Source organism: Dermacentor silvarum, chromosome 3 (genome assembly GCF_013339745.2).
Source record: "Dermacentor silvarum isolate Dsil-2018 chromosome 3, BIME_Dsil_1.4, whole genome shotgun sequence".
Taxonomy (NCBI): Eukaryota; Metazoa; Arthropoda; class Arachnida; order Ixodida; family Ixodidae; genus Dermacentor; species Dermacentor silvarum.
The window spans coordinates 140,969,918-140,995,254 of record NC_051156.1 but is presented as its reverse complement, the minus strand read 5'-3'; the positions used below and the strand labels follow the sequence as shown (position 1 = coordinate 140,995,254).

Sequence of the window (25,337 nt, the reverse complement as noted above, 5' to 3'; positions counted from 1 at the left end):
CTAATTATGTCTACTGCAGGACGATGGCTTCTCCCAGTGACCTATAATTACCTCTTTCTTGCGCCAGCTAACCTTATCTTATATGCTTGCAAATTTCCTAGTTTCATCACACCACCTAGTTCTTTGCCTTCCTCGGCTGTGCTTCCTAAAACAAAAGCGCAGTCAAACCTCACTACAATGAAGTCGCACCCGACCCAAAGATGTCTTTGTTACATCGAATAATCACTGTAAGCATACACGCTAATATTAGTGAGAAAAGACATTAAGACATTTGTGATAAAGCATGGCCAACCAACTTCTAGATTTACCTTGTTATATCCAATAATACCCTAGCCACCCCTAGAAAATGTAAAAATATGTACGAATGAGTGAGGGCAGTGTTTTCATCTCATCTTAACTCCCATTGTTGTGCTGTTCTTCCCCACCATCTAATCCAACTTGAAGCTATTCGTGAGTCAAGGGTTCCTCAACAGTTTTTGTAGATAAGGCAGGACGTCCGGCATTTCGCAAGATTTCACGTGGCCAGGCTTAGTTACTATGAAACTTAGCAGGCAGAGATGGCTACAGAAAAAGATATGGTTGGTCCCTCTTTCATAGGAATCGGTAGAACACGAAAGTGAAACGCACCTTCACAGAAGCTGTTGCATGCTTGCTTCGTGAACTCACGGTCCGCTGCAGCGAAAGGCGCACGATTTGCGGGTCGGCGACCGTGTTGCAGGTTTACTTGGTGCGCGGCGTCCTGTTGGCGAGCGGCGTCCTGCTGCCGAGTCGCATCGGGGAAGGTACGAGCATTTTGGTCCGGCTCCGTAGTGTCTTGGGCAGCCAGTTGAGTTGCGACGCGCTCAGCTTCAGGAATGCAAGTGGCAGAGTTCACAGCGTGCGCTGCAACTGTGTGAAGACGTTCTGCTTGACGCTGGCGTGTCTCTCGCCGGACCAAAGCGAGATTCACCCCTCGACATAGTTGCCTTTCTGCGGTGCTTAGCGCAGCAGTTTTGTTAGTTGGTGCCATCGCAAGCAAAACAGTAGGCGGTGTTACATCAGTAGGCGCTTGATGCAGTACTTTGCTTCACCGCTCCTAGATGGCGGCGCCATCCCTGTCAAGAGAGAGCATATTTTAAGCGTTTGTGCCAATGTCACATCCGTTACAGGAAGTTGATGGTGGATCCCAGCACAAAACACTTTCATGTGCATGCACCTGGTGCATGTGACCACTTCGCTTTAGCACAAGCTTCTTGTGCTTTCATTGTATTTTTAATATTGGTCTTCCTCCTGAAACTACAGTGCTAGCTGCAGGACTGCAGAAAGACGAACCAACAGTGATGTCGTGGTCTGGTGGTGCTGTCACTAGTGCCGTATTCTCAGAACATCGCTCCAACTAGGCCAACTTCACACTCTTTCTCTGTCCTGACAGTGCATATAACCAAACATCAAACAAATCTGACAGGAGCTGGAAAGCACACCAACATGCGTAGTAGTGCCTGCAATGAGCTTTGAATTGCCAGGGTCGGCTGTGTTAGAACATTCTGAATAGGTCAGGGAAAGTTTCCACGTCCTTTAGAAGTGCCTACTGTGCCAGTAAACATTGCCCTGCTTAGTATCGTCTATGTGATGCCATGCACCTCGGCTGTACAACCTCATCATCAGTTCAAGAGGTGCCCTGCACTACGGTTGCACCTCGCCTGCACCATGTTGCAGTTGAGCACTGCAGTGTAGCAGTGCGCTTTTACACTGGAAAATCAAGGGTTGCGGTGTAGCTCCCCATGAACTGGTGCATGTGGTGCAGTGAACCACGCTTAAATCTCGAACAGACCTACAAAGTAAATGAGATACATCTATTAAGTCACCTATACTTGATTTTCAAAGGCAGCTACAATTTTCTTCTTCTGGTACAGTGTAGACCGCTTATAATGTAAGTCGCCGGAGTCGCAAATATCCGCACTATAAGCGGTACCGCACTATAACCAAAGCAACAATTTTCAAGGCTCGCACATATGCAAAACATGTGCACCGAGCCGCGACGCATATGCGACAGTTGAGGAATGCGGCTAGAACGTTTGCATTCAATTTACAGTCGAATCTCGTTAATTCGAAATAATTCACGCGGCGGCGCCTCCGACCGGCATTGCTCCGGCACCGCCAAAAATCGCATTGCGACGCGTGCGATCGCACCAATTTTTTTCGCTCCAGTCACAGCATGTGAAACGGCCTATAGAGTAAAAGCTTAGGAGAGACCCCTCAATGTCGCGCGCGAACAAAAAGAAAGAAAGAAAAAAAATGCGGCGTAAATTTCACCCTCTCCCAAATGGCAAGGTCGCCGATTCTGCGTTGCGCTGGAACATTCGTGTACGTGCCGACGTCTCAGCCACACTACCGTAGCCACGTGTAGAAAATGGCAGTGAACCCTTCTTTCTCCTTTATGCTTCCTCTACTTTCTAGTGACGTGTTGACCTTACACGCTGCGGCTACTGGCGCAGAGGGAAGCAGCCGCGCTGTCCTAGGCCGGCCAACGAAACTGCCCACGCCGGCAAACGCCCGCTTCCCTATAACGGCAGAAAACGAAACTTCGGGGAGCTGGCGCCGGGGCCGGCTGGAGCTGCGGCGCCTGCACGGTGGCGAAGCGCGCACGGTCACAGTCGAAAGTGAAGGAGTTACGAGGGAGGGCGAGGGGAGCCACCGAAGCGGCGGAGTTGCCGAGGCGAAATCCGCTTCCCTGCCGCCCTCCTCCCTCACATTCCACGGTCTCCGCGTGCGCCCTTTCACCGTGCCAGTGCCGCCCGCTCCCCGAAGTTTCGTTTACTGCCGTTATCGTGAAGCGAGCGTTGGCCGGTGTTGGCAGTTTCGTGGCCCTCGCTCGCTATGCGCGCTGTGATATTTCACGACTCGCACTCAGTATTCTGGTTTCAGCCTCACTGGCTGTTCGTTCGCATCACGTGCCCTTCTCCTCCACTTCGTCACTCTTTCTTCCTCGAGCACTTCTTGGGGCGCCCGTTTGAGGGGAGCGTTCGCCGTCTCCGCTGACTTCCGTACTCCCAGGCGGCCGCACTGTAACCGGTATTTCATTTCCCGCAACTGCACTATAAGCGATACGTGCATACATGGAGTGCTAGTGGGAAAATTAACGGGAGTCTGAAAAGACTGCACTATATCCGGTCCTGCACTATAAGCGGTTACGTTATAAGTGGTCTATACTGTATTTGACTGTGAAATAACGCTTTCACGCCATGCTGCTGTGGTCACCCTAGCTTTACCAACAGCAACATTTTATATAATGTCTCTTTTCTGCATGGCTAAAGTTATCGGACAATCTTTTTAAGGAGGCATGCTGGGGCTAAAATCATGATTTTAACTAGAAAAACACATTTTCGAATTTTGTTTATTTTGGATTCCTAGACATACAAAGCAGCTCATCAGCAAGTTTGGTTGCAATCTGTGCTGTAGAAAAGAAGAAAATGAATTCTATTCTCGTGATGGTTGCGCGCGCTTGCCGTCGAGAGCGCCCATGAACGCTGTATTCAAAACGTGGTCGCAGTGTGGGCGAGATACCAAACACTTATTGAATGCCCATGGCTACCGTGCTATAAATTTTGTTTTTGTCGCATTTTAATCATGATAGACCTTCCATCAAAAGCACAGCAGACTGCTAAGTAAAAACTAAAGAAAGAAAGGCATAATTCTGGCTGTGGTGCCCTTGTTTACGAATTCAGACAAGGGAGCTAGACTGCTCTAAAGTTGAGAAAAAGGCAGTGACTTGAAGCAATTTGTGAAGAGCAGGTTCGAATTGAAGAGGAGGGTCAAACCTATGGAGTAGGGCATTTTGATTAATTATTTTTGGTTTTAAAATAACATTGCGTGTTATGAAATTTTTTAGCTAATTTTTCTCAATTTGCACATTTTGGCTGAACAGAACCTTTAGGATGACTATCATTTACAAACTGGTTCGCCAAAACCTACTTTGAAAGTAGTTCCTTGGGCTGAAATATTGTCAGGAACAAGATGAAGTACTTGTTATATATCCGTGCAACGGCATAAAAGTTAATTTTCAGCCCTGCATCCCCCCATAAGTGCTTGTGTGCATTATTGCAACTGTCTGCACCTACTGTTTGTGCCTTCTATTCATATAGACTAAATTGCCTACAATAACTTGTGTCGCTGATTGTGAAAAGCGCTCCTTCAGAGAAAGTAAAGAGTCTTGTTGTAGGATCAGCAACCCAGTTTCTTAAATGTTTCTTAAGGAGTGAGTTCATACTCTCTCCATGGAGATAATGAACCCAAGAGCTAGCAGAGGCTATCAGCTCTGTGTACATGAGAGTTTGCATATTATTTATTTATTATGCATGCACAATGCTGTTTGATGCCTTGGGTATGCCCAGCCCTCTTAAGCGAATGCAAGCCACTTGTGTATGCCATTTTTAAGACTTTTCATCGGCATGCCCACATGTACAGCTAAAACTGAAATTCAGGTTGTTAGTTGCTTCAATGCACCCTCGGCTGTTGTCATGTCAAAGCTGCAGATTACTTTTGTTGCAAAGCTCTCTCTCTTCTCCTTTTTATTTTTCTTATTTTTAAAAAAAAATTTTCTCTTCTGTTGCTGAAGAAAGCCGTTTGCTCCCTTTGGTGACCTAACCTTAGCACTTTGTATCTGTTTAGCTTTGTTGTGAATACTTTTCTGTTTTTTTGCGTTCAGTATGTCATCCTTTAGCACAAACACCTGCCGGCCTGATAGGAGCAGCTTTAAATTTGTGAGGCAGCGTGCACAATCACAATAGGCACTGGTGATGGAGCAAGTTGCACCTTGCCAAGAAAAATTGTAGCGTATGAAAGCCGTAAAAACCACCATGTTTTGGTCTAACATTGGATGCGAGGGCAAGCACTACTCAGAATGTGGCTTTGTCTGCCTGGCTTTCATCATGTGCTTTATTAGTCTATTTTGATAACCGTAAACAGTTTGCCTTGCTGATATGGCACTATATGTATACAAACATGCTATATATATATATTACAAACATGCTTTGTACCGTTGTTAATATGCAACCGTGAAGTCACTATGATTATAGGGGATAGGCATTGGCTTGCCAGCTGTAGGCCCTCCAAGCCAAGCCATTCGCAAAAATGTGCACGCACATTCAGGGTGGGCTGTTTCAAGTTGCTCTTGCTGATTATTTGACATTTTCCCTATCGAAATGTATACTTTGAGCTGTGACGGAACAAATGTTTACTGTAACTGATATTGTCTCAGATCATGCATTTTTGTTTATTTTATAAAGCAGTGCAATGTATATCTATAGAACGGGACAGGACAAATGGAAGAAACAAAACTGACAATTGGTCCATTTGGTCCATTGGTTGGTCCATTTTTTCCTTTTGTTTGTCCAGTTCGATGTGCTGTTCTCTATTTAGCTATAATGGCGTACCAGTCAGCCCAGTTCAGCAGCACAATACTCGGTGAAATAAAGCATGGCCATCCAAATTTAAGGTTCACTTTATTATATCCAATAATTCTTTATGTCTATGTTATATAAAGGCTAGACTTTATTATAAAAAGTATGGTATCAATTGAGTAAATTGTAGTGTATGAAAGCCGTAAAGACCACCCATAAAGTTTTGGTAGAGTAATGCAGCAAGATATAAAGCATGTTTTTAAAAGATAGCGCCCAAAGCAGAAGCATGGCCTTGCAGGTTAACGTAGCAGTAGACTGTGATATTGGTGCGGGCAGAAAGCCTAATCGCTTTGGCTGTACACTGTTTGTGTGCATATTGTGTGTTTTTCTTTCCTCCTGCTCTGCCGGCAGACGGCCTGAGAGCCCGCCGCGCTCGCCCCCGCCGTGCACCGCTGAGCCCCGAGAGTAGACGCAAACATAGGGAGAAGCGTCGGCTGGAGGTGTGTGCAAAATACGGTCAAGGAGGGTTGCAGCAACCCCCGGCCATGCCAAAGGGCCCACAGCCGCCGGTAAATAACAGCCGATAATTTATAACAGCAGCATTTGGTATCATAGCAGTGGCAGCTACAGTACACTGCCCTCTCTCCGAGTTGATGTTACGCGGGTGTTCTGCGCACAGGCCTCCTCCCCTGTCGCCCGCTTTCGGTGTGCCTCTGACTGCTTTGATCTTGCGTGCAACACTCTGATGAGTGGGGTTTTGCATATTGTAGCAACTCGGTCTTTCATTCTACCTACAGCACTCACCGACAACCTCCGGGTTTGGGTATGCAACGTCAATTGCACTCTGGTGGGGACGGAATCCAGGGGTTCTTTGTACTGCAGTTTCAGTGCACACGAAAGGGTTGCAGGCAGTAGATTCCTAGGGCGAAAAAAAAAAAAAAAAAAAACTGGTCAAAAACCAACATTGCCTGATAGTAAAATATTGTTATTAGAGATAGTTCTAGTCCTGATGGAGTAGATGAAAATTGTCAGCCGTTTTGTTTATTTTTGGTGATGCAGTGAAAGAGCGCTTACTTATCTTTACTGAAAAATATTGGGCAAACACAGTACATTGTTAAGGTGTGTTTACTTGCATGCTGTGGATTTGCGGCCCCTTTTAATTCTTCATAGCTCACTTGGGATTAAGGTACCTCGCACCTCATGTTGATGATGTTAGCATCAAGAGCGGATATTGATGTATGACATTCTGACAGCTTGCTCTAATGCCCTGTCATAATTTTAAGCCATACTTGTGGCCTGCAAGAAAGCCCTTGCCTGGAAAAAATTTAACTTTGCTGGTGGCTTCAATAGGCAGGTTGCACAGTTAGCCCTGCGATCGTGTAAAATGCTGTAGAGACTTATGCATTAAGTGTAGTTCCCCCCCCCCCCCCCCCTCTAGGTTTTCCTCAAGCTATTAGGCAGACAAAAACAGAGCTGGTTCCATCTTCTATGTTTTTCCTTGGTTTCATCTGCTTTGTTCTAACCTAAACTACCACATATAGACTCACATAGTCTGAGATAAATTGCATCAGCTGGAAGGTGCACTAAACTTGGGCTGTGGCCTTGGCTTGACATGGCTAAGCTTAGTTTATTGCTTTTTAAGATATAGTTTTATAGCACATATTATAGTGCCCAAAACTCAGCAACATAGGAACACATAGGAGCAGTCAAATGGACGATCGAAGAAAGATGGCGGATTTCTTTGAGCGCTTTGCTTTCTTTTCGTGTTGCTCTTCTTCAGTTGCACGTCTTAAAATGTTGAGTTACTACTGACATGACAAAACCAGCTTTTGTTTAACTTTCCATGTGGCTTAATTGTGGAACTTGACGTACCTTCATGGCTCTGTGAATCCATCTTGTGTGTGGTGTTTAGATACAGTAGAACACCAGTGATGTATTTCCATTTGTTGCTTTTTCCTGACTGCTGCAGTGACAGTGATGTCTTGGCACCTTACATTGATTTTTGGACATGACATTGGCATAATGTTAGTGGTTCTGAGAGGGAACGTTTTGAGAGGACATACAGAGCTTACCACACAAACATACTGTATCCAATGGGCAAACTGGTTTCATTGCAGCAGCAATTGACCACACGTGGCATGGCATTCGTTGTGATCATCACGATTGTCTGTGCCAGTACTACTTGCACAGAATTTATGGAAAAGCTGAAGGCACGAGATCATCAGTCACAAAAGAGAAACACCGATTACAAACATAATACAGTATAGACCACTTATAACCTAACCGTTTATAGTGCAGAACTGGCTACAACGTGGCCTTTTCCGACTCCCGTTTACCCTCCCATAGAGGGTAAACGGTATTTGTCTATACCTGTATAATACCTGTATAAACCTAATACCTGTATAAATACCGGTTATAATGCGGCTTCCGCGGGAAAATCTTGCCGACAAGGGCGGCAGTGAGCACGCTTCTCAACAAGGTGCGTGCTCCCGACCATCGTGTACATTATTCAATGCAATCAAACTCTTGTTAATTCGGACTTATTTGGCTGCACATCGGTTAATTCGGACTACTTTCGGAGCTCGATGAGCGAGGATCGCTGCAAATGTGCCACGCAAAAGAGCAAAAACGGTGCTAGCGTCCAACCCAAACGAAGCGGCGGCCATCATTTGAAATCGTACGTGGTTCACAGCAATGCCGGAGCGCTTCGAGCCTATTTGTGTCTTTAAAGCCTGTATTCTTGCTTTACCGCCGTGCATAACACCGCGTTGGCCGCGGGCTTTCGTGACTGCGTAGTCGTCATCGACTATCGCGTCGATAGCGGCCACGGTTTTCTCCGCAGCGGTTGCGGCGAACAGTAGTTTCGTTTTTGCTCAGTACGCGCGTCGGCCGCATGCCTAAAAAACTGCGTAGTTGCCATCGACGATCGCATAGGTTTCGACTGCGGTTTCGACTGCAGTTGTTGCAGTGAATGGCAGTTAATTCGTCCAGACTCGGTGCGTGCGTCGGGCGCGTGCCTTCAGCACCGCTAAGTCGCCGGTCATAATCGCGTCGATAGCTGTCGCGGTTTTTTTTTTTTCCGCAGCGGTTGCGGCAAACAGTTGTTTCGTTTTGACTCGATGCAAAGCTGTCGAGCTTAAAGAGCACCAGCTACATCGCGATGTGTGCGCGATATATAGTACAAAGCGTGTCTACATGCTTGGTCTACATGTTTTGCATGCGTGCAGGGCTTGAAAATCATTGTTTCGGTTATAATGCGGTACCACTTATAGTGCAGATATTCGCGACTCTGGCGACTTATGTTTCGGTTATAATGCGGTACCACTTATAGTGCAGATATTCGCGACTCTGGCGACTTATGTTATAAGCGGTCTACACTGTAATGTTAATCAGCTATTGCTCCAGAGTTACTCCAGTTGAAGCTACACTGTCTTCATAAATGCTGGTCATTATTTTACTCTCCTGGCTCATGTGGTGTTTTCTGCCACCTCATGAAATACCTCCTGCAGAATTGTAAGCACACTTGCTATATCTCGCTGAACAGCATGTTGGTTTTTTCTTATACTGTGTACTGGTATAGTTTTCTTCCGTTGCCTCATTTCCATTGTGCTAGTATTGCAAGGACCTCTCTTTCTCAAGTGGTTTTTAAGCTTTGTGAGGCATACATTGGATGTGTCCATCATCTGGTTTTGTTCTGGATCCATTTCTTTCTGTTCTATAGTACTTTTCACTTTTCACTGCAGTCCTTTTTCTTGGGATTGTATCCATGTGGGTTGAAAGCATTGCAGGTGTCACAGAGTTGATTGCAGCTATAAAGAATTTTGTCACAGCTTGTGGGATGCACAAGCAATAATTAAAAGAATGGGTTATCAATTACCAATTGTGTCTTGCAGTGAAATATCAGCAACTACATAATTTGACAGTGGACAGATACCTTAAGCACAATTCAGTCTTATTCACTGAAACTCATTAACAGTGCTTGTGATTCATTACACTTATGACATGACATTGAACAAGGGTTAACAACCCTGCGAATGAGCTTCATTATGAACTGTTGCCGCTGTAAATGGGATGTACATGTTAGCCGGTGTAGCTGCAAGCTATTGTTGAATTTATTTGGAGCTGCCTTCAGCTCCTGCTTTTTATTCTTCAGCAATCACTTCTATCTGCATGTCACAAGGTGCTGTCCGCTTGATTGGTAAGGTTGTGACGGGTCATTGATATTACACTAATTTCTATCGAAATGATTGGCAGAAATGACAGTGATGTTTCACTACGGGGTCCTCGGAAGTTGTGCTCCGATTCCAGAAGTGCAGAATTCATGGATTCTTCTCTTGCCCCTTTTCAACAGTGTAGAAACAAATCTGCGGGGCCCACTCGGCGAGGTTGGTGAGACGTGAGGGTATCCCCGTGCAGGTGCGTTGACATACACTGCCAGCCTAGGTCAACGCCCCGCAGCAGCACTCGCATAGTTGTGCATGTGCACGACGTAGGCTGGAATGTGCAGGCAAAGCATGGCAGGCTTTGAGGTGCGCTTGCCGCAGGAACAGCAAGATTGGGCAGAAGAGCATAACACCAGGAGCATGGCAATTTTCTCCATTTGTGTTGAGACTCGTCACACTGGCTGATGTTGCTTGCACCAAAAGTCTTGTGGTCGAACTGTTTGCTTTTGCTGTGCTGTGCCTGTGTGTGCTTCTGGCACAGCAGAGGATCTTGCTAGATGAATAATTGGCTGCTATAGAGCAGTGGTTCTCAAACTGTGGTTCTCAAACCAACATCATGTTATCCATCAGGCATACATGTTTACTTGCTTGAGGCACAATTGTGGTCTGCTCCTGCACCGATAATGGGCTCCGAACAATCGAGCTTGATAGGTCGGAATTCTCCTTTATGCTTAGTTCGCATTTTCTTAACATGTAAAAAATGTCCACTGCATGGTGATTTCTTTGTTCAAGACATCTAAAATCTCTCAAATGGAAGCGATAAGCTAAACGTTTTGACAAGTCTGGGTTAAGCAAAGGCACGAGAGAGAGAAGAGGTGTCAGGCTATTGGAAACACGCATGCATCGGTTGCTGTGCCATTGATAACTTCCAGAAGCTGTCTGGCAAGCACAGCTGCTGCGCTGTAGAGTCTGCACTTTAGCTGCACAGATATCAAGAGCCAATTGGGCAGTTTGAAGGCTTGATGCAAACAATGTATGCGTGTTCCTCGTTCCATGTACTCATAGTGGACAGCACTCTGGAATATCAAGGCTAAATTAACTGCATTATTCCTAGCTTAGCAATGTACGGGCACTCAGCTGGACCTTCTACCGTGAGCATTCCCCAAGTGAAATTCTCGTGTTATTGTGCTAGCCACAAAGGCAGCACTTGTATAACGTACAAACTTTTACATATACAGGGTGTTTCAGCGAACACTTTCAAAAATTCTTAAAGGTTGCCTGCGGCAGATAGCACAATTCTAGTTCATGAGCTGGTCTACTCGAAGACACGGACATTACTTGCACAAACAATTGAAATGCACATTCGACTAATTAACAAAAATTCACTAATTAAGTTTCTAACCAATTACCTGATGGCCCATATTGCAATTTACAAATTGTAGCCGTGGAGTTCGCAAGGCGGATCCACTTGGAACGAATCTCGGTATTACACCAGTTTCAAGATATTAATTCCCAAACTTTGCGGAGAAATGCATTGGTGTTCCAGTTAGGGGGGAGGGGGGGGGGGGGTTCTTAACAAAACGTCGGTTTTTGCATTGAAGCACAAAATTAACTGGAATGCCAATGCATTTCTCCGCAAAGTTCGGTAATTAATATCTCGAAACTGGTGTCATCCTGAGATTTAATTTTAAGTGGATCCGCCTTGTGAGCTCCACGGCTACAATTTGTCAATTGCAATGTGGGCCATCAGGTAATTAGTTAAAAACTTAATTAGTAAATTTCTGTTAATTAGTTGATTATGCATTTCAATTTTTTGTGCAAGTAATGTCCGCCTCTTCGAGTAGACCAGCTCTTTAACTAGAATTGGGCTATCTGCCACAGGCAACCCTAAATAAATTTTGAAAGTGTTCGTTGAAACACCACCCTGTATGTGGATGTTTGCTTTCATCAAACAGTAAGGCGCGCATCGCAGATGTAGGGTAAGTGTAACATATGTCTAATTTTATAACATGTTTACATAGCATGTGTGGCAGTAGTAGGCAGTGAGTTAGAAAACCAACTGCAAGTCTGCCCACAAATCTCCGAATCAAAATTTCGAGCAGTGGATATGATGGAACTTGTGCTTCACGATTAAGCTCTGTGAACTGGTTTGCACACACTCAAGGTTATCTGCGTGCCTAATGCCTCCAATTTTTTTGTTATTGGCTTTCTTCCATGCACATGTTTAATTATAATTAATTTATATATTTTTTTCTTCAATGTTTTCAGTGTGCTGGAAGTTATGCTACATACATTTCTTTTGCTACATAGGTTTCTTAAGCTTGCAACACTAGCTGTTGATCGTTACAAGTCAAGGTTAGCTCTCAATAAGTGAAGCCATTGCATAGGCCAAACTGTTACACATCCCATAGACCAAGGCCAATCCATAACTAGTCAGGTTTTACTCAGTAGTGTTTTATATGAACTGCAATAATCAGAACTACTTTGGCTCATGATTCATGAAATTTAGCTGCTTTGGTTAGACCTTTATGGAATTCATGTTCATAAACCTACCGTGGTTGCTTAGTAAGGCTTTGGCATTGCGCTGCTAAGCACGAGGTTGCGGGATCAAATCTTGGCTGCATTTTGATGGGGGCTAAATGCAAAAACGCCCGTGTACTTTGCATTGGGTGCTCGTTAAAGAACCCCAGGGGATGAAAATTATTCTGCTGTCCTCCACTGCGACATGCCTCATAATCAGATCGTGGTTTTGGCACATAAAACCCCAGAATTGAAATAATTTAATTCACATTAGAATTACTTGCAACAGTCGTCATTGCAAAAAGATTGAAAGGGGATGCCAGATATATACAAATTTATCCCGGGTCCATTGTAAAAATCTTGAATGCCTTCATGTGGCTGTAGTGCTACTCTTTTGTAATTCATAAATCTTAAGTTGCATCGCATCAATGATGCCACTGCATCGATACCATGTCCACAATTTTCATTTCCACCAGTAGTGAGAATGACTGAAGGGTACTGAGGACCCTTTTTGATAGTTTCCATGTTATCTGTCCTTTTAGTTTTTAAAATTGATTTTCTCGGTTTATTCTGGACTCCTGTAAGCACATTTAGTCTGCTCTTGCAACCATAGTCACCTTGTGTAGCTTTACCTTGTATTTTACGTTCATTTTATTGAATAGTAGTATTTTTTATTTGTGTTCAACATTACTTTTATATTATGTAGTGTAGTTCTTTATTAAAGCCAGATTTTTTAAACATGTTTGTGTGAGTCTTTGAAGTGACATTTTGATTTTAGTTAATGTTTTCTTCCGCAGTTTTTTTTTATTATTGTTTCTGACATCATTTAAACTTTTTGTTTGTACGACATACTATGCTCATGTTATTCAATGCTACGTTTCTGCTGCGGTTTAGATTTTAATTGATATATTCTACATCAGAGTTGGGCACCATGTGTGCCACAATGTCAATCAGGCCCTGCTTTGTATCTGGTTTCTAGGCCTCTGTTAAGCCCAGGAAACCTTTCCAAAACACTTTAAAAAAAGGGGGGGGGGGAGGGGGGGGGGTTGAATAGATGAAGCTGTTGTAGTCATTGGTTTGCTGCAAAAAATTGCTTTATTGAAATAGCCCAAGGGATTGATTTATATTATCAAACTGTTGTTTTCTACAGTAGACTAATCTAATTAACTTACCTCATATTAGTTAATTGGGAATGTGTAATGCCTCAATGGGTACATAATATTGTTTTCAAGTTCATAAGAAGTGAATTTTTTTTTCTTCTGTTTTATATGTCTCTGCCCCAGTTATGTTCCAGAATGTCATTAATTATGCCATCATTCACTCCTACTAATCCTGCTGGCTGGTGAACATTTATGTTGCAGTGAGTTGGCCTTGCATTTGGCAGTCACCATTTTAAAGTGTAGGCCTATTACAGTGTTTTTTTTTTTAATTACTGAGTCTATATCTAAAGAAAGTGAAACTTAAGTTCTTTCTCATTATCAATCTCGCACTTCTTCCTACAGACAGATGTGTCAGTGGCTGAATTGTGAGGTTCTGTCAAAGGGTGCAGAACTGTCACTTAGAAAAGTTTTATTAATGTCTTGTGCCAAACTTATTCCTTGTCTTGCTGGACTGTTTGTCCAAGTGTTCAGTGGGAGCACCATTTTCTCTCTGCTTTTCTTGTGCAGGGGCAAATAAAATGCGACAGTTCAACGTCAACGACGAGGACGACGAACTCCTCCAGTATGCCATCGAGCAGTCATTCGTGGAGGCTGGCGGGGAAGAGAATCAGGTCTGAAAACTTGTGATTACTATGTTGATTGGCTCATTGCACGTATGCTCACACACTGCATATGTGACTTGTAGCGTGCATTCGTTGAACACCTTCAAACCAGTGCATTAGTGAAGATAATAATCACAGCAAAACCCAAAAATACCTAGAGCTAAAAAATTAGGTTGCTTGTGAGCCCTTGCTTGCCTAATCAGAAGCTCACGAGAATAAATTATATGGTGTAAGATTCATTCTCGCAGTGGAGGAGGAAAGAAAAACAGTTATGGTGTTCTTTGCGCTATTTGCACGAATGAAGAAGACTGGCATTAGTCAAAGGGCGACTGCACGTTGGGGACAGGTTGGCAATGCTTGATAAGTACAATCGAAGGCCTCTACAATCAAAGCTTCTAGAACAAATTACTTGTATAATGAAATATTCCGTATGTCCCGGCCGAATTCTTATCTTTCGTGAGTATATACAGCGAAGATCCCTACAAAGAATTTGTCTAGCAACAGAGGAGTTTCTGTTTCCCCAACACCTGATTTGTTGCTTTACGATGAACACGCATAGCGGCATCACCACTGCCCTCGGCAGTCATCATTGAACAGCTGTGCATATAGGGAGCTCCAGTCAAAAAAAAAGAAAAAGAGACACTAGGTACAATGACCTTTGCACTACTACTACTAATACTACTACTAATGCTACTACTATTACTGCTAACTAACTAACTACAGTATAGACCACTTATAATGTGACTGCTTATAGTGCAGGACCGGTTATAATACGATCTTTTCAGACTCCCGTTAATTTTCCCATAGCACTCTATGTATACGTGTATCGCTTATAGTGCAGTTGCGGGACACGAAATACCGGTTACAGTGCGGCTGCCTGGAAGTTTGGCAGTCAACCTAGACAGCAAACGCTCCCCTCAAGCCACAAATACCATATTTACTCGAACCTAACGCACACTTTTTTTTTTGATAAAACAGGTCCAAAAATTGCGTGCGCGTTAGAATCGAGTACGACCCTAAATCTGCGTTACCATATAGCCATTGGCATTTCAAAATGGCCACCTTGCACGCGCGTCAAGCCTAGCTACTGTAGCTTCCTCCATGTGCTGCAGTACACGTGCTTAGGCAATAGTCTACAGTCTGTCTTCACGTTCTCTGCATCTGCTCTATCAGCATGAAGTACCGAGTTTGTCATTAAAAAAAAAACATTTAAAAGGAAAGTGATCATGTGTGCGGAGACGGACGGAAATCGGGCCGCATCACGGGCATTCGGAGAATCCGAAACTTGTGTTCGGGACTGGTGCAAACAGAAGAAGAGGATTTTCACCAGCAAAGCAATGCGGAACGGTTTCAGTGGACCGAAGCAGGACGTAATCTGCAACGATCCATTTCGGCGTTACGATCGCCTTGGCCCTATCTTGAAAGCAATCTCTGACAGGGAAAGTCGGCGCGAAGTCGATCGACGGGGTAGACAAGCTGGTTGGCCGTTCCGTACTCAAGCGAACACAGTGAAGAGAGTCAGAGTCGGGAGTAAACAAAAAAACAAGATATTTATCGGCTGATAAATATACATAAATTAATCAAATAAAGTACACTGGACAAACTAACACAACTGAACTTAATATAACACAATGATGAAGACAAATAAATACGAGCAATTAACAGTAGATATAAAAATGAAACAGTGCGAGGATGAAATACACAAGAGTACACTAAACAGTATTTCACTAAAGCAAAGTTAATAGAAGTCAAAGTTCAAAAGAAAACAAATGGTGTCATACGCTTGGCCAGGCAGCAGCGGCAAGTCCATAGACCGTGAAGTCGGTGCACAGAGCTTTCCTGAAGAAGGCTGGCGGTCCGATCTTGTCGAGGTTGATGCGAATTGCTGGGCTGGGTTTCCCGGGAGTCTACATCTGACGACTTCCCTCAAGCAGGTTGAGCTAACTTGAGGCAGACTACCGAGGACTTCGTTGCAGACGCTGGTTTGACGTCTCGTACGTCAACTAGTTACTTGGAGTTCCGACGCGGCTAGGCGGCCCAGGCGATACTGGACGGCGCTAGCTCCTTGACTACTTCTCCGCAGATTACAGGATCAGCTTCTAGACTACTCAGCCGGGCCCAAAACCTGCGCTTAAATAGCCTCTCCTTTCCCTAGTTCCCTATGTAGGGAAACTGCCGCTATGTAGCGTTCTCCGAATTCGGGGCTCTTAGCTCCCAACAATCTGCGTCCCTTTCACCATGGACGAAGAACCGCAGATTCTCCTCTCTCCCAAGGTCAAGGGCCAAGGCAGAACCCGGCATACCACGCAGGCGTACACGCACACTTCTGGGTGCGTAATCGGCGTGTCACGTCTCGAATCGAGATGCTTCCTTGTGAGGCCACGACGCTTTTGACGCCCGTAATTCGGCGTGTCGATAATCGAAATTATGCGCCACATAGTGAAGACCCCACGTTTTTGACGCCCGTAATTCGGCGTGTCGCTAATCAGCGTCAAAACCACTCTCGAAAATATGCCGCTTCGTGACACCGCTTATAGGTCGCGTTGAAGCGAGAGGCATGTTAGCACGAAGGTCAATTTGCTCGCCGCGCTTCCTCACTCGAGCGTTCTGACAGTTCGTTGCCGCGGTCAACGAGCGAGATGTGTTCAAGTTTGCTTGTGCGCGCGTGACGCCGTGCTTGTTAATTTATTTAGTAAGCGAATACGGAAGCTAGAGCACAGTGACAGCGACAGCAGAAATGCGCCTGGAGTGTCCATTATCGCAATAAAATTGGTTCTGGTTATAGTGCGGTACCGCTCATAATGCGGATATTCGCGACTCTGGTGACTTACGTTATAAGCGGTCTACACTGTACTACTCGGCATTACAGCCGTTGGACCTCATCAAGTATTGTGTTTAATAATCTTTACACAGTGGCTATTGTTGAGAAGTGGCTGTGGTGGCTACAAGTCTTCAGTTTCATGCCATTTTCTCTGTTTCAGGTCACTGTTTGGGAGGCCCTGACAACTGACCAAACCGGAGTTGCACCAGAGCTGGAAGAGGATCATGCTTTGCAGAGGTATGATGTTTGGTAGTTAAAGGCCAACTGCCACAAAACCGTAGATTTCGTAAAAAAAGCGTTTCATATGGTGTACATAATAGATCAGCAGCCATCATGCAAAATGTTACGTTTTTGAAATACAAGTGGTTGAGTCACGAAAAACTACAAAAAATGGACATTTTTGGTGCTGAGGGGAATCGTCATTACTGCTTGCTGGAAATTATGCATAACCCAGAATGTTGAGAACCAGCACGGCTTTTCAGCATGACCTCCAAGATTAGGTGGCCCCCGCGACATGCTGGAAGTCTCAGAGGATACCATGCTGCTATTTGCATCATATCCTCTGACCACTAAATGCAGGAGTTGTCAGTTTAGATGCAATTTAAAGGCTGTTAATAAGAAAGTTTAGACTACCTGCCCTGCATATTTTGCCAAGATTGATTCAATGCTATATTTCTGTAAACAACTTGGCCAAAGTGAAATTTCCTTTCTGTTGACGTTTAACAGTGCCCATAGCGCTTTCAGCATCACGCCATCTGCAGCAGCTATTTTTCAGTTAGTCGCCAACCGAAATATCGGATTCATGTTGCGAAAAAATGATGTGCCACATTCTCGGAGGGCCACTTTCTAGGATACTTTCAATTTCGCGTGACTAGCGCAAGGCACATCAGTGTCTCCGAGCGACGGCATTATTAGCACAGTGCCAAGCACGATATCTGATTACAGTGCTGGGAAAACTGTTGCCTGTCGACATGTCCTGTGCTAGTCATGCCAAATATTGTGAACGTGCAGTCAATGACCGATTTTTCGGGTGTTCCCATTAATTTGGACACCTTCGCAGCACCGCCACGTACCCTATAGAGCCAGTATATAAGAACGTCTTAAATTTTTGGCACAGGAACCCTTCTCCGTGTAATTTTTCAGACTTCTTGCTGTGACCACAGGTCTGAAATGGAATTAACCGAAGCCACCGCCGCCACCGCCATTTTGATTACCTCGCAGTCTTGAACCGGCGTTCTCACATGCCAATCTGCTGGCAGCCGTAGTGACTTTCGTGTCTGTTTCTGTTCAATGCTAGGCCTAGCTGCTTCGACTTTCACTACCAAGCTGCCTGCTGTTCAGTGCCATGTTTTCCATTGAAACAATTCACCGCTGTTAGTAATGACAGTAATCCACGCCAATGGCTTCGAAGCGTGGAAAGCACAGCTCTTTGTATAATGCCAGTTTCCAAAAGTCAGCTTCGCCGCAATACATTGGTGTTACACGGTGAAGCATACGCAATGTATTGCGATGAAGCATATCAAGAGCAGAAAGAGGCCACTGTCCCGGGATGCAATATGTATACCTTAATTGTATGCGCCTGCACCCGCCCTCTCCTGTCACAGTATGAGCACCGCTACGCCTAATAAGTGTACTGGCAGGCCTTCAGAGCTGTTTCGGACATGCCTTTGACGATTTGAGCCCTTGAGAACCGTAAAAGGCATGTATTCATTTTTGGACTGCCCGACGTTACGGACATCCAACAAATTGTATGTTGACTGTACTTATCTTTGAAAGAGATCATTGCTGAGTGCACATACGCCTGCCTTTGACCTAGGCAGTCCATATCTCGACCATTTTCATGTTGAAGCTACAGATAGACGAAAATATACAGTGCAGTCTACTTATAACGATATCAAGAAATACGAAAAATCTCATCGTTACAACCGATCATCGCTATATCTGGACTGCCGTAAAAAAGAACTGCCAAATATACCTTTGTAGTCCCGAAACCAAATTTGCCAATTGCGATACGATATTAAGATATCGACATTGCAGAAAGTAAACTGTGAAGAATAAAACGTTTATTTCTAATTCTAAATAGTGCCTCAATCGTTCGGCGCGCTGAAATAGAAATCTGCACTTGCTTTCGCAGAAGTTTCGGATTCACAACGCCGTGTGCATCGCGTCCACCTGCTGCGCGAACACTGGCAGCTATAATTTAGCGTGCAATAAATCAATGAGCGACTCGATCGACGAGATTGCACTTTGGTTGAACATCGGGGTCGGTGTCAATGACGGACCATTGTCAATATCGTCGTCACTGCTGCTGTTGTCGTCGCCTCCGTTAGCCAACGCCGCCGTCTGTCGCGACAATGATCGCCCCGTCGGAGATCTCTTCGCAGAACGAGGCAGCACTATCTGCACTCAGAAACTCCTCTATCGAATCACCACCTATTTTATCGTTGGTCGCGACGTGCTCCCACAGTTCAGTAATGACAGCGGCTTCGTTGGTTTCGCCCAGGGGGGCTTCGTCCTGGCGCACAAAGCCCGCCTTTTCCGTTGATCGGCATGGCCACCGCTTCTAGCCTTCATGATCGTGCCGCTACCGGTTTTCGTAATCATCGATATCATCGACTGCGCGAGCTTTTACTTCTTCGATTCTTGCAAAATTTGCAGTTTTCGTCTCGACAGACGGAGCTTTGCGCTCTGTTGGCGCACCTCCCGCTGCGCTTCCGCGGCACATTTCCGCGCTCGCATAGAGAGAGACAGCTTGTGTTTTTTTTTTTTTTTTCGCTCACCTCCTCTTCTATGGAAGCTCGCACAACCACCGGCGACGCATAAGTGACGCGAAGCAGCTGGCGCCATCTTGTGCACGCTGCGCCAACTTGTGATGCTCTCCGTGGCTTTCGCAATCGGCGAGCGTGCGGAATGTGCCACGCGGTGATGACGGCAGCTACGAACTCCCGTAGGCAAACTTTTCTCCCCATATCGGTTAACGGCAACTCAGGAACACAAAGTTCACGATTATTCTGCATGAAAAACGCCCCCCAGATGCAAAATTTCGATCGTTACATCCGATATGCATTGAATAACCGATCGTTATATATGTTTTTCTCATAGCCCTAATGCATAAGTTGATACTGTTAAGTCGACTCATCGTTATAACCGATACATCCTAATATGTGGTATCGTTATAAGTGGACTGCACTGTAGTCAATGCATGCACCGAATCTTCATCCCCTGCAGCATAACAAAAGTCAACCGGGCTGTGATAGCTGAATGATCACGGCAACAGTCCTTGTCCGGCGCTTCCCTCAGCACTCTCCTTGGTGCAGACATTCAGGGTGGAGTTTGCTGCCACTTGAAACTCCCTGGAGAAGTCTCCCGGGACCGTGTCACTCTTGGACACGTAAATAAACCATTACTTGACAAGCTGAGCTAGCACAGTACGATGTCACTCTCTAACACGTAACTTGCCTAACACTGGATGTGCAGAACTCGCATGACAAATTCATAATGCTGCCTTTGCAACTTAGCAGTTTGGCTTCGCTTGTCCCGACGATTAGACGCAATTGGCGACTACTGGATCAACTAGGTTTCGCTAGTTTCACTTTTGAGAAGGTGCCGACAACCATGATGACGATGTATCAAAACCAAAGTATTGGTGTTTCTGGTCGACTCAGTGGCCAAATTAGCACAAGACGTGACACGTCGTGCGCTCGGAGTCCAACTTATCATATGGCCTGCTGTAAGGTGTCTGAAATTTCGGTTGTCCTTATAAATAAAGTCTGTGGGGCCAGTGGCAGTGCTGCAAAGCTGTCCGAGTAATCAAGCATGTCCAAATCAACGGTCGGCGGCTGTACCTTTCTTCTTTTCATCGATCCATTAAGCGCCAGTCAAAAATTTTAAAAACATTTGCAGGAAATAACAGGCTCTTTATCGCTAACTCGTACAGAAAACTAATTGCAGGTTCCAGGCATGTGGGTACACGATTATCAACTTATTTGCGAGATTAGCAATAAATGAGCTGTGCACAGTCAACCATGTTGATTCATGTTCAAACAGCAATTCTAGTAAAGTTTAAAATGTCTTTCGCTTCGACTTGCTGTGTAATTGTCGTGTTGAAGAATACCTCCATTGGAACTCGCTTAATTTCATAGCAAAACAAATAAAAATGTTTGGCGTTCAAATGAAAATATATCGTTTTTTTATTCATTCACATTGAGACATAACTTGCAAATTAAATTAAATTAAATATATACGTACATGCAGGCCTGTTTCATACAGATGCTGCAAAAGCGACTTATGAAATGTGTTCTCTATTAGCCATTGTTCATAGTCATCAGGTTCGTCACTTGTCAACTTCACACCTCTAAGTACACTTTCGCAGACTGCCCTTGTTATCTTTAATATTGGTGCACCCTGCACCATTGTTCTTTCTACCATGTACCACATTCTAAATGTGACTGCTTTTGCTGATCTCACCTCAATGCAAGAGGCTCGCTGCTGTGTTTATTAGGACATACGAATGGCACCTTCTTACATTCGGTATTAGCAGTGGAATGTGTCAATAAGCCCAACTAGTTGTTGGCAATGTTGTCAGCAATCAAGACTTACCCTGGGTATTCAAAGAGTTAGAACTATCACCAGCCCCACTACACTTCACTGCCGCTTTTTTCCGATGCTATTTTCGTCTCCAACCATCCATCCATTTCCATCTCATCCATCCATCCATGCGCACTATGATCTCAAGACTGTGTGGCAAGACCGATCTGTCACACTAACCCTATATTTGAGGCCATAGTATTGGTGCAGTGGTATCGCTCTCCACCATTATGTAGCGCAGTGAAGGAAATTTTTTTTTCTGCCATAGGCACTGCTCATATGTGATATATAGAGAAATCGGGGCAATGGCCATCATGTTTCAAAGTTTGTAGGAACATACACAAGAGGGGGTGGGGATTTCAAGAAATTGAGGTAAAAAGCAAGTGGTATTTTGGACAAAAGGCTCTGGGCTTTAAGTCCAGCAATAATGTTAGGATCGAATGTTCATGACATAATTCTCTAGTGACTAAGTTTTATTTGCCGTGTTGACATATTCAGGGATATCTTCATTGACTCTTAGATGACTTGCAAACACAAAAGGAACTATAATGCGTGGCACGACAGTGCAGCAGCTGACGCAGTAGTCTGGAAAGGTTGGCGACGACCACTATACATACGCAGGGGTGGGACTCCTGTGTCAATTTCGCCATTTTGATAAAAACGCAAATTCCTGTGCCAAACTGCACCATAAACAGAACATTGACCGAAATTGCTCCACGCTGTGCCAGAACGGCTTCGGCATGTGTGCTGTGGCAGTAGCTGCGCACCGCGAGCGAATTCATTCTCTGAAAAAAAGTGCAGCCGTTCATATTCCGCGCACCGCATGACGGCACCTCCAGCACAGTTTCTCATAATTTTCACGCTTATAACACTGGTCTTTTCGGCGCTTCCCCGTGCCACTCCCGGCTCTCGTCGCTGCTGTCAGAACGGCCAGCGCAGCCTTATTTAGAGTCTCCTAGAATATGGTTGAGTGGGCCGAGCGGCACGGCGCTCTCTAGCTGAGACATAAAACAGCGAAAAGTAGACTGAAGGCGCAGCGAGTGAACTAGATATTAGTGAGGGGTGCGCTGCAGTGGGTTCAGCGGATGGGCATCTCTGTCCCAAGGGCCGGTATAACGTAAAACTATTCCACCCTGTTTTTATGCCCATATGGGCAAGGCCTGAGCCATTTTGATCTATCGGGAAGGGCTAATGGCAAATTTGGAATAAAAACGGTGCAGTTTCGCCCGAAAGGCGAAGCATCGATTGCGATAGCAAATTACGAGGTCTGTTAGAAATGTATCCGACCTTTGGCCGAAGAAAAGAAACTGGCATAACTGGAACGTTGGAAACCTAATCAGCCTCAAAGTAGTCTCCTTTGGACTCCACACACTTCTCCCAGCGGTGCAGCCATTGTTGGAAGCATTTCGAGAAGGCGTCTTTCGGAATGGAGTTTAGCTCAGCTGTCATTGCAGCCGTAATGCCCTCTCTTCTGAAATCGCGCTCCTTTCAATGGCCCCTTGATTTTGGGAAACAGCCAGAAGTCACAGGGGGCCATATCAGGAGAGTAAGGAGCCTGTTGAACTACAGGAGTCTGGTTTTTCACGAAAAAAGTCTGAATCAAGTGCAAGGAATGTGCAGGAGCATTGTGGTGATGGATGCACCAATTTTCTGTTGACCACTACTCTGGTCTCTTGTGCCGCACAGCATCACTTAGGGGACCTCATCTCTGTCGTACTCTTTGGTGATTATTTGACCCTGTGGTGCATACTCGGGGTGTACCACACCGCGGGAATCAAAGAAAACAGTCAGCATCACTTTGACATTGCTGCGCACTTGGCCAGCCTTCTTTGGTATTGGTGACGTGGAATGCTTCCACTGTGATGACTGGGATTTGGTTTCCGGGTCGTACCCGTACACCCAAGACTCGTCACCAGTGATTAAAATGTTCATGAAGTCGGGGTCACTGTTTGTGGAATCCAGCATGTCCAGTGAGACTTCAACACGAAGTTGCTTTTGCTCCACCGTGAGCAGCTTCGGCACGAATTTCGCCGCAACTCTCTTCATGGCCAAATCTTCGGTCGTAATGGAATGTGGAGAAAAAGTGCTGGATGCCCACCTCTTCTGCAATTTCTCGGAGAGTGACTCGCGATCCCACATCACCACAGCGTCCACTTCGGCAATGACCTGGTCATTTGGCATGTTGATGGCCGACCGGAGCGTGGCTCGCTCTCCACCGATATGCGGCTGTCTTTAAACTGGTTGTACCACTCCTTAATCTGTGTGTTGCTCATAGCATCGTCACCGAAAGCTGTCTGAATCTTCCCAATGGTTTCCACTTGGCTGTCGCCCAGTTTCTGGCAAAATTTGATGCAGTAGCGCTGCTCCAGTCGCTCCGTCATTTTCCTTGCAATAAAAAAAAACCGACAATAGCACTGCGCACTACCTCACTCAAACGCTGCATCCCAGCAACTGACGCTATCGGCAGGCGGGAAAAAATTTGCGCATGCGCACGAAGGTTCAAGGTCCGCTGATGCAAGCACCCTTGTTTCATATCCATCAGGTGTTCGAAAAAAAAAAAATAAGGTCGGATACTTTTCTAACAGACCTCATATTAGCTATATGAAGTAAGGTGGGGTGTCTCATACGGTGCTCTTAGGACATTAGGACAAAGGAACGACAACACAGTAGTGCAAACAATCCAAAGGGCATTTATTGCACCTTTCATACACTAATGCACGCTAGCCGAATTACTACACATATAGAACATTCACAGGGGTGCACAACAAATTAAGAAAGTCCAACTCACCCCGACCGGATAGTGAGCGAATATGTTCGCCCCATGCTAAGACACCAACGCCTATACGTTTACGTGTACGGTCACGCGAACGGTGGCGCGTTCAAACGATGGGTGTTCGTCCATACCGGTGCCCTACTCCTAGCCTCGCGAGACGGTCTTGCGAAGTGTGGATCGGCGCACGCGCGGAACGTCCGTCCCTGCTGCTTGCCGACCCCAACGCCCAAGAGGAAAGGAAGCGCCTTCTTCCTTGGGCGCCCAAGTAACCCTGCCGCTAGGTGGCGTTAGCAGCGCAATACTCGCGCCATCTCTCGCAATACGCTGCAACCGCGCCACCATAAAGCCACGCGGCGAAGCCGGATTACAGCAGACGGGAGCCATGCGGGGAAAACAACATCAGGGGACGCATGAGAGTCGCACGTCCCCACAAAGGATAGTAGTTTTAATGGCCATACTTGTAAACATTCGCTTACTAACTAAAATAACAAGCACGGTGTCATGCGCGCACGAACAAACATGAACGCATCTCACTCGATGACCGCAGATCCTCGCTGTCAAAATGCTCGAGTGATGAAACGCGGCAGCAGCGGTGAGCGAATTGACCTCTGTGCTGTCTCTCGCTTCAACGTGAATTAAGCAGCGAGAACGCAGCACCCACCAAGCTGTCAGCACTCGGCGCACTCTGTCCCCATCGCCGATCGCTTTAAGATAGGGCCCGGGCGGCTGCACTAGGCTGCGCCATACGCAGCCGCTGCAGGAGTAGAACGCCGACCTTGGTGCCTTGCGTGCAATAGACAACGGCGCGCTTCCTCCCCATCTTCGTCGTTTGCGGGCACGAGATTGAGCCACCATCGTCGGTGCACCCTTGCGCGCTTTCACTCGCACAAACAGCATACAGCGCGCAGTCACAATGTTGTGACACTTGTACTTTATACAGAACCTCAGGGCGATGCCGACGACGACTACGACGGCAGAAACGTGCCTGGAGTGTCCATATAATTGCTATTGCAATATAACAGATTGGAATAGTTTTACGTTATACCAGCCGAGGGTTGATTGTGGCTCTCTGGGTCTGTGGTGACATATGGTGACCCAGAAATTATGTTAACGTATTAATTGGTCCCTATAATAACATTTTCCGCTATCATCATGAGCGTCGGCACTGGTATATATAGTTAGATCGTAGTGTCCCCGATGTTTTCGGTATTATAGGAAAGTATTCGCTGTGCCGCCACTCGACCCACTCTTCAACATTCAAGTACGCTATAGCTACAAAGTGCGTTTATACTGCGCACTTCGTGTTGGTTTATCCTGTGTTTCGTCGTGGTTT

General features: G+C 45.5%; 1 protein-coding gene across 2 annotated transcripts in view; it reads left to right on the top strand.

Moving 5' to 3' along the window:
* The window catches only part of LOC119445846 (ankyrin repeat domain-containing protein 13D), a 77,708-nt gene that overhangs the window by 41,152 nt on the left and 11,219 nt on the right, over positions 1-25,337 (top strand). The window contains exons 13-15 of one of the 2 annotated variants that reach the window (XR_007466045.1): positions 5,790-5,947; positions 13,729-13,832; positions 16,805-16,881. Coding sequence is in view for 1 of the 2 variants with exons in the window: in XM_037710149.2 (XP_037566077.1) it covers positions 13,729-13,832; positions 16,805-16,881 (181 nt within the window). In the remaining variant the exon portion in view is untranslated. The remainder of the gene's footprint in view (positions 1-5,789; positions 5,948-13,728; positions 13,833-16,804; positions 16,882-25,337) is intronic. The other variant, XM_037710149.2, reaches the window with a different exon arrangement.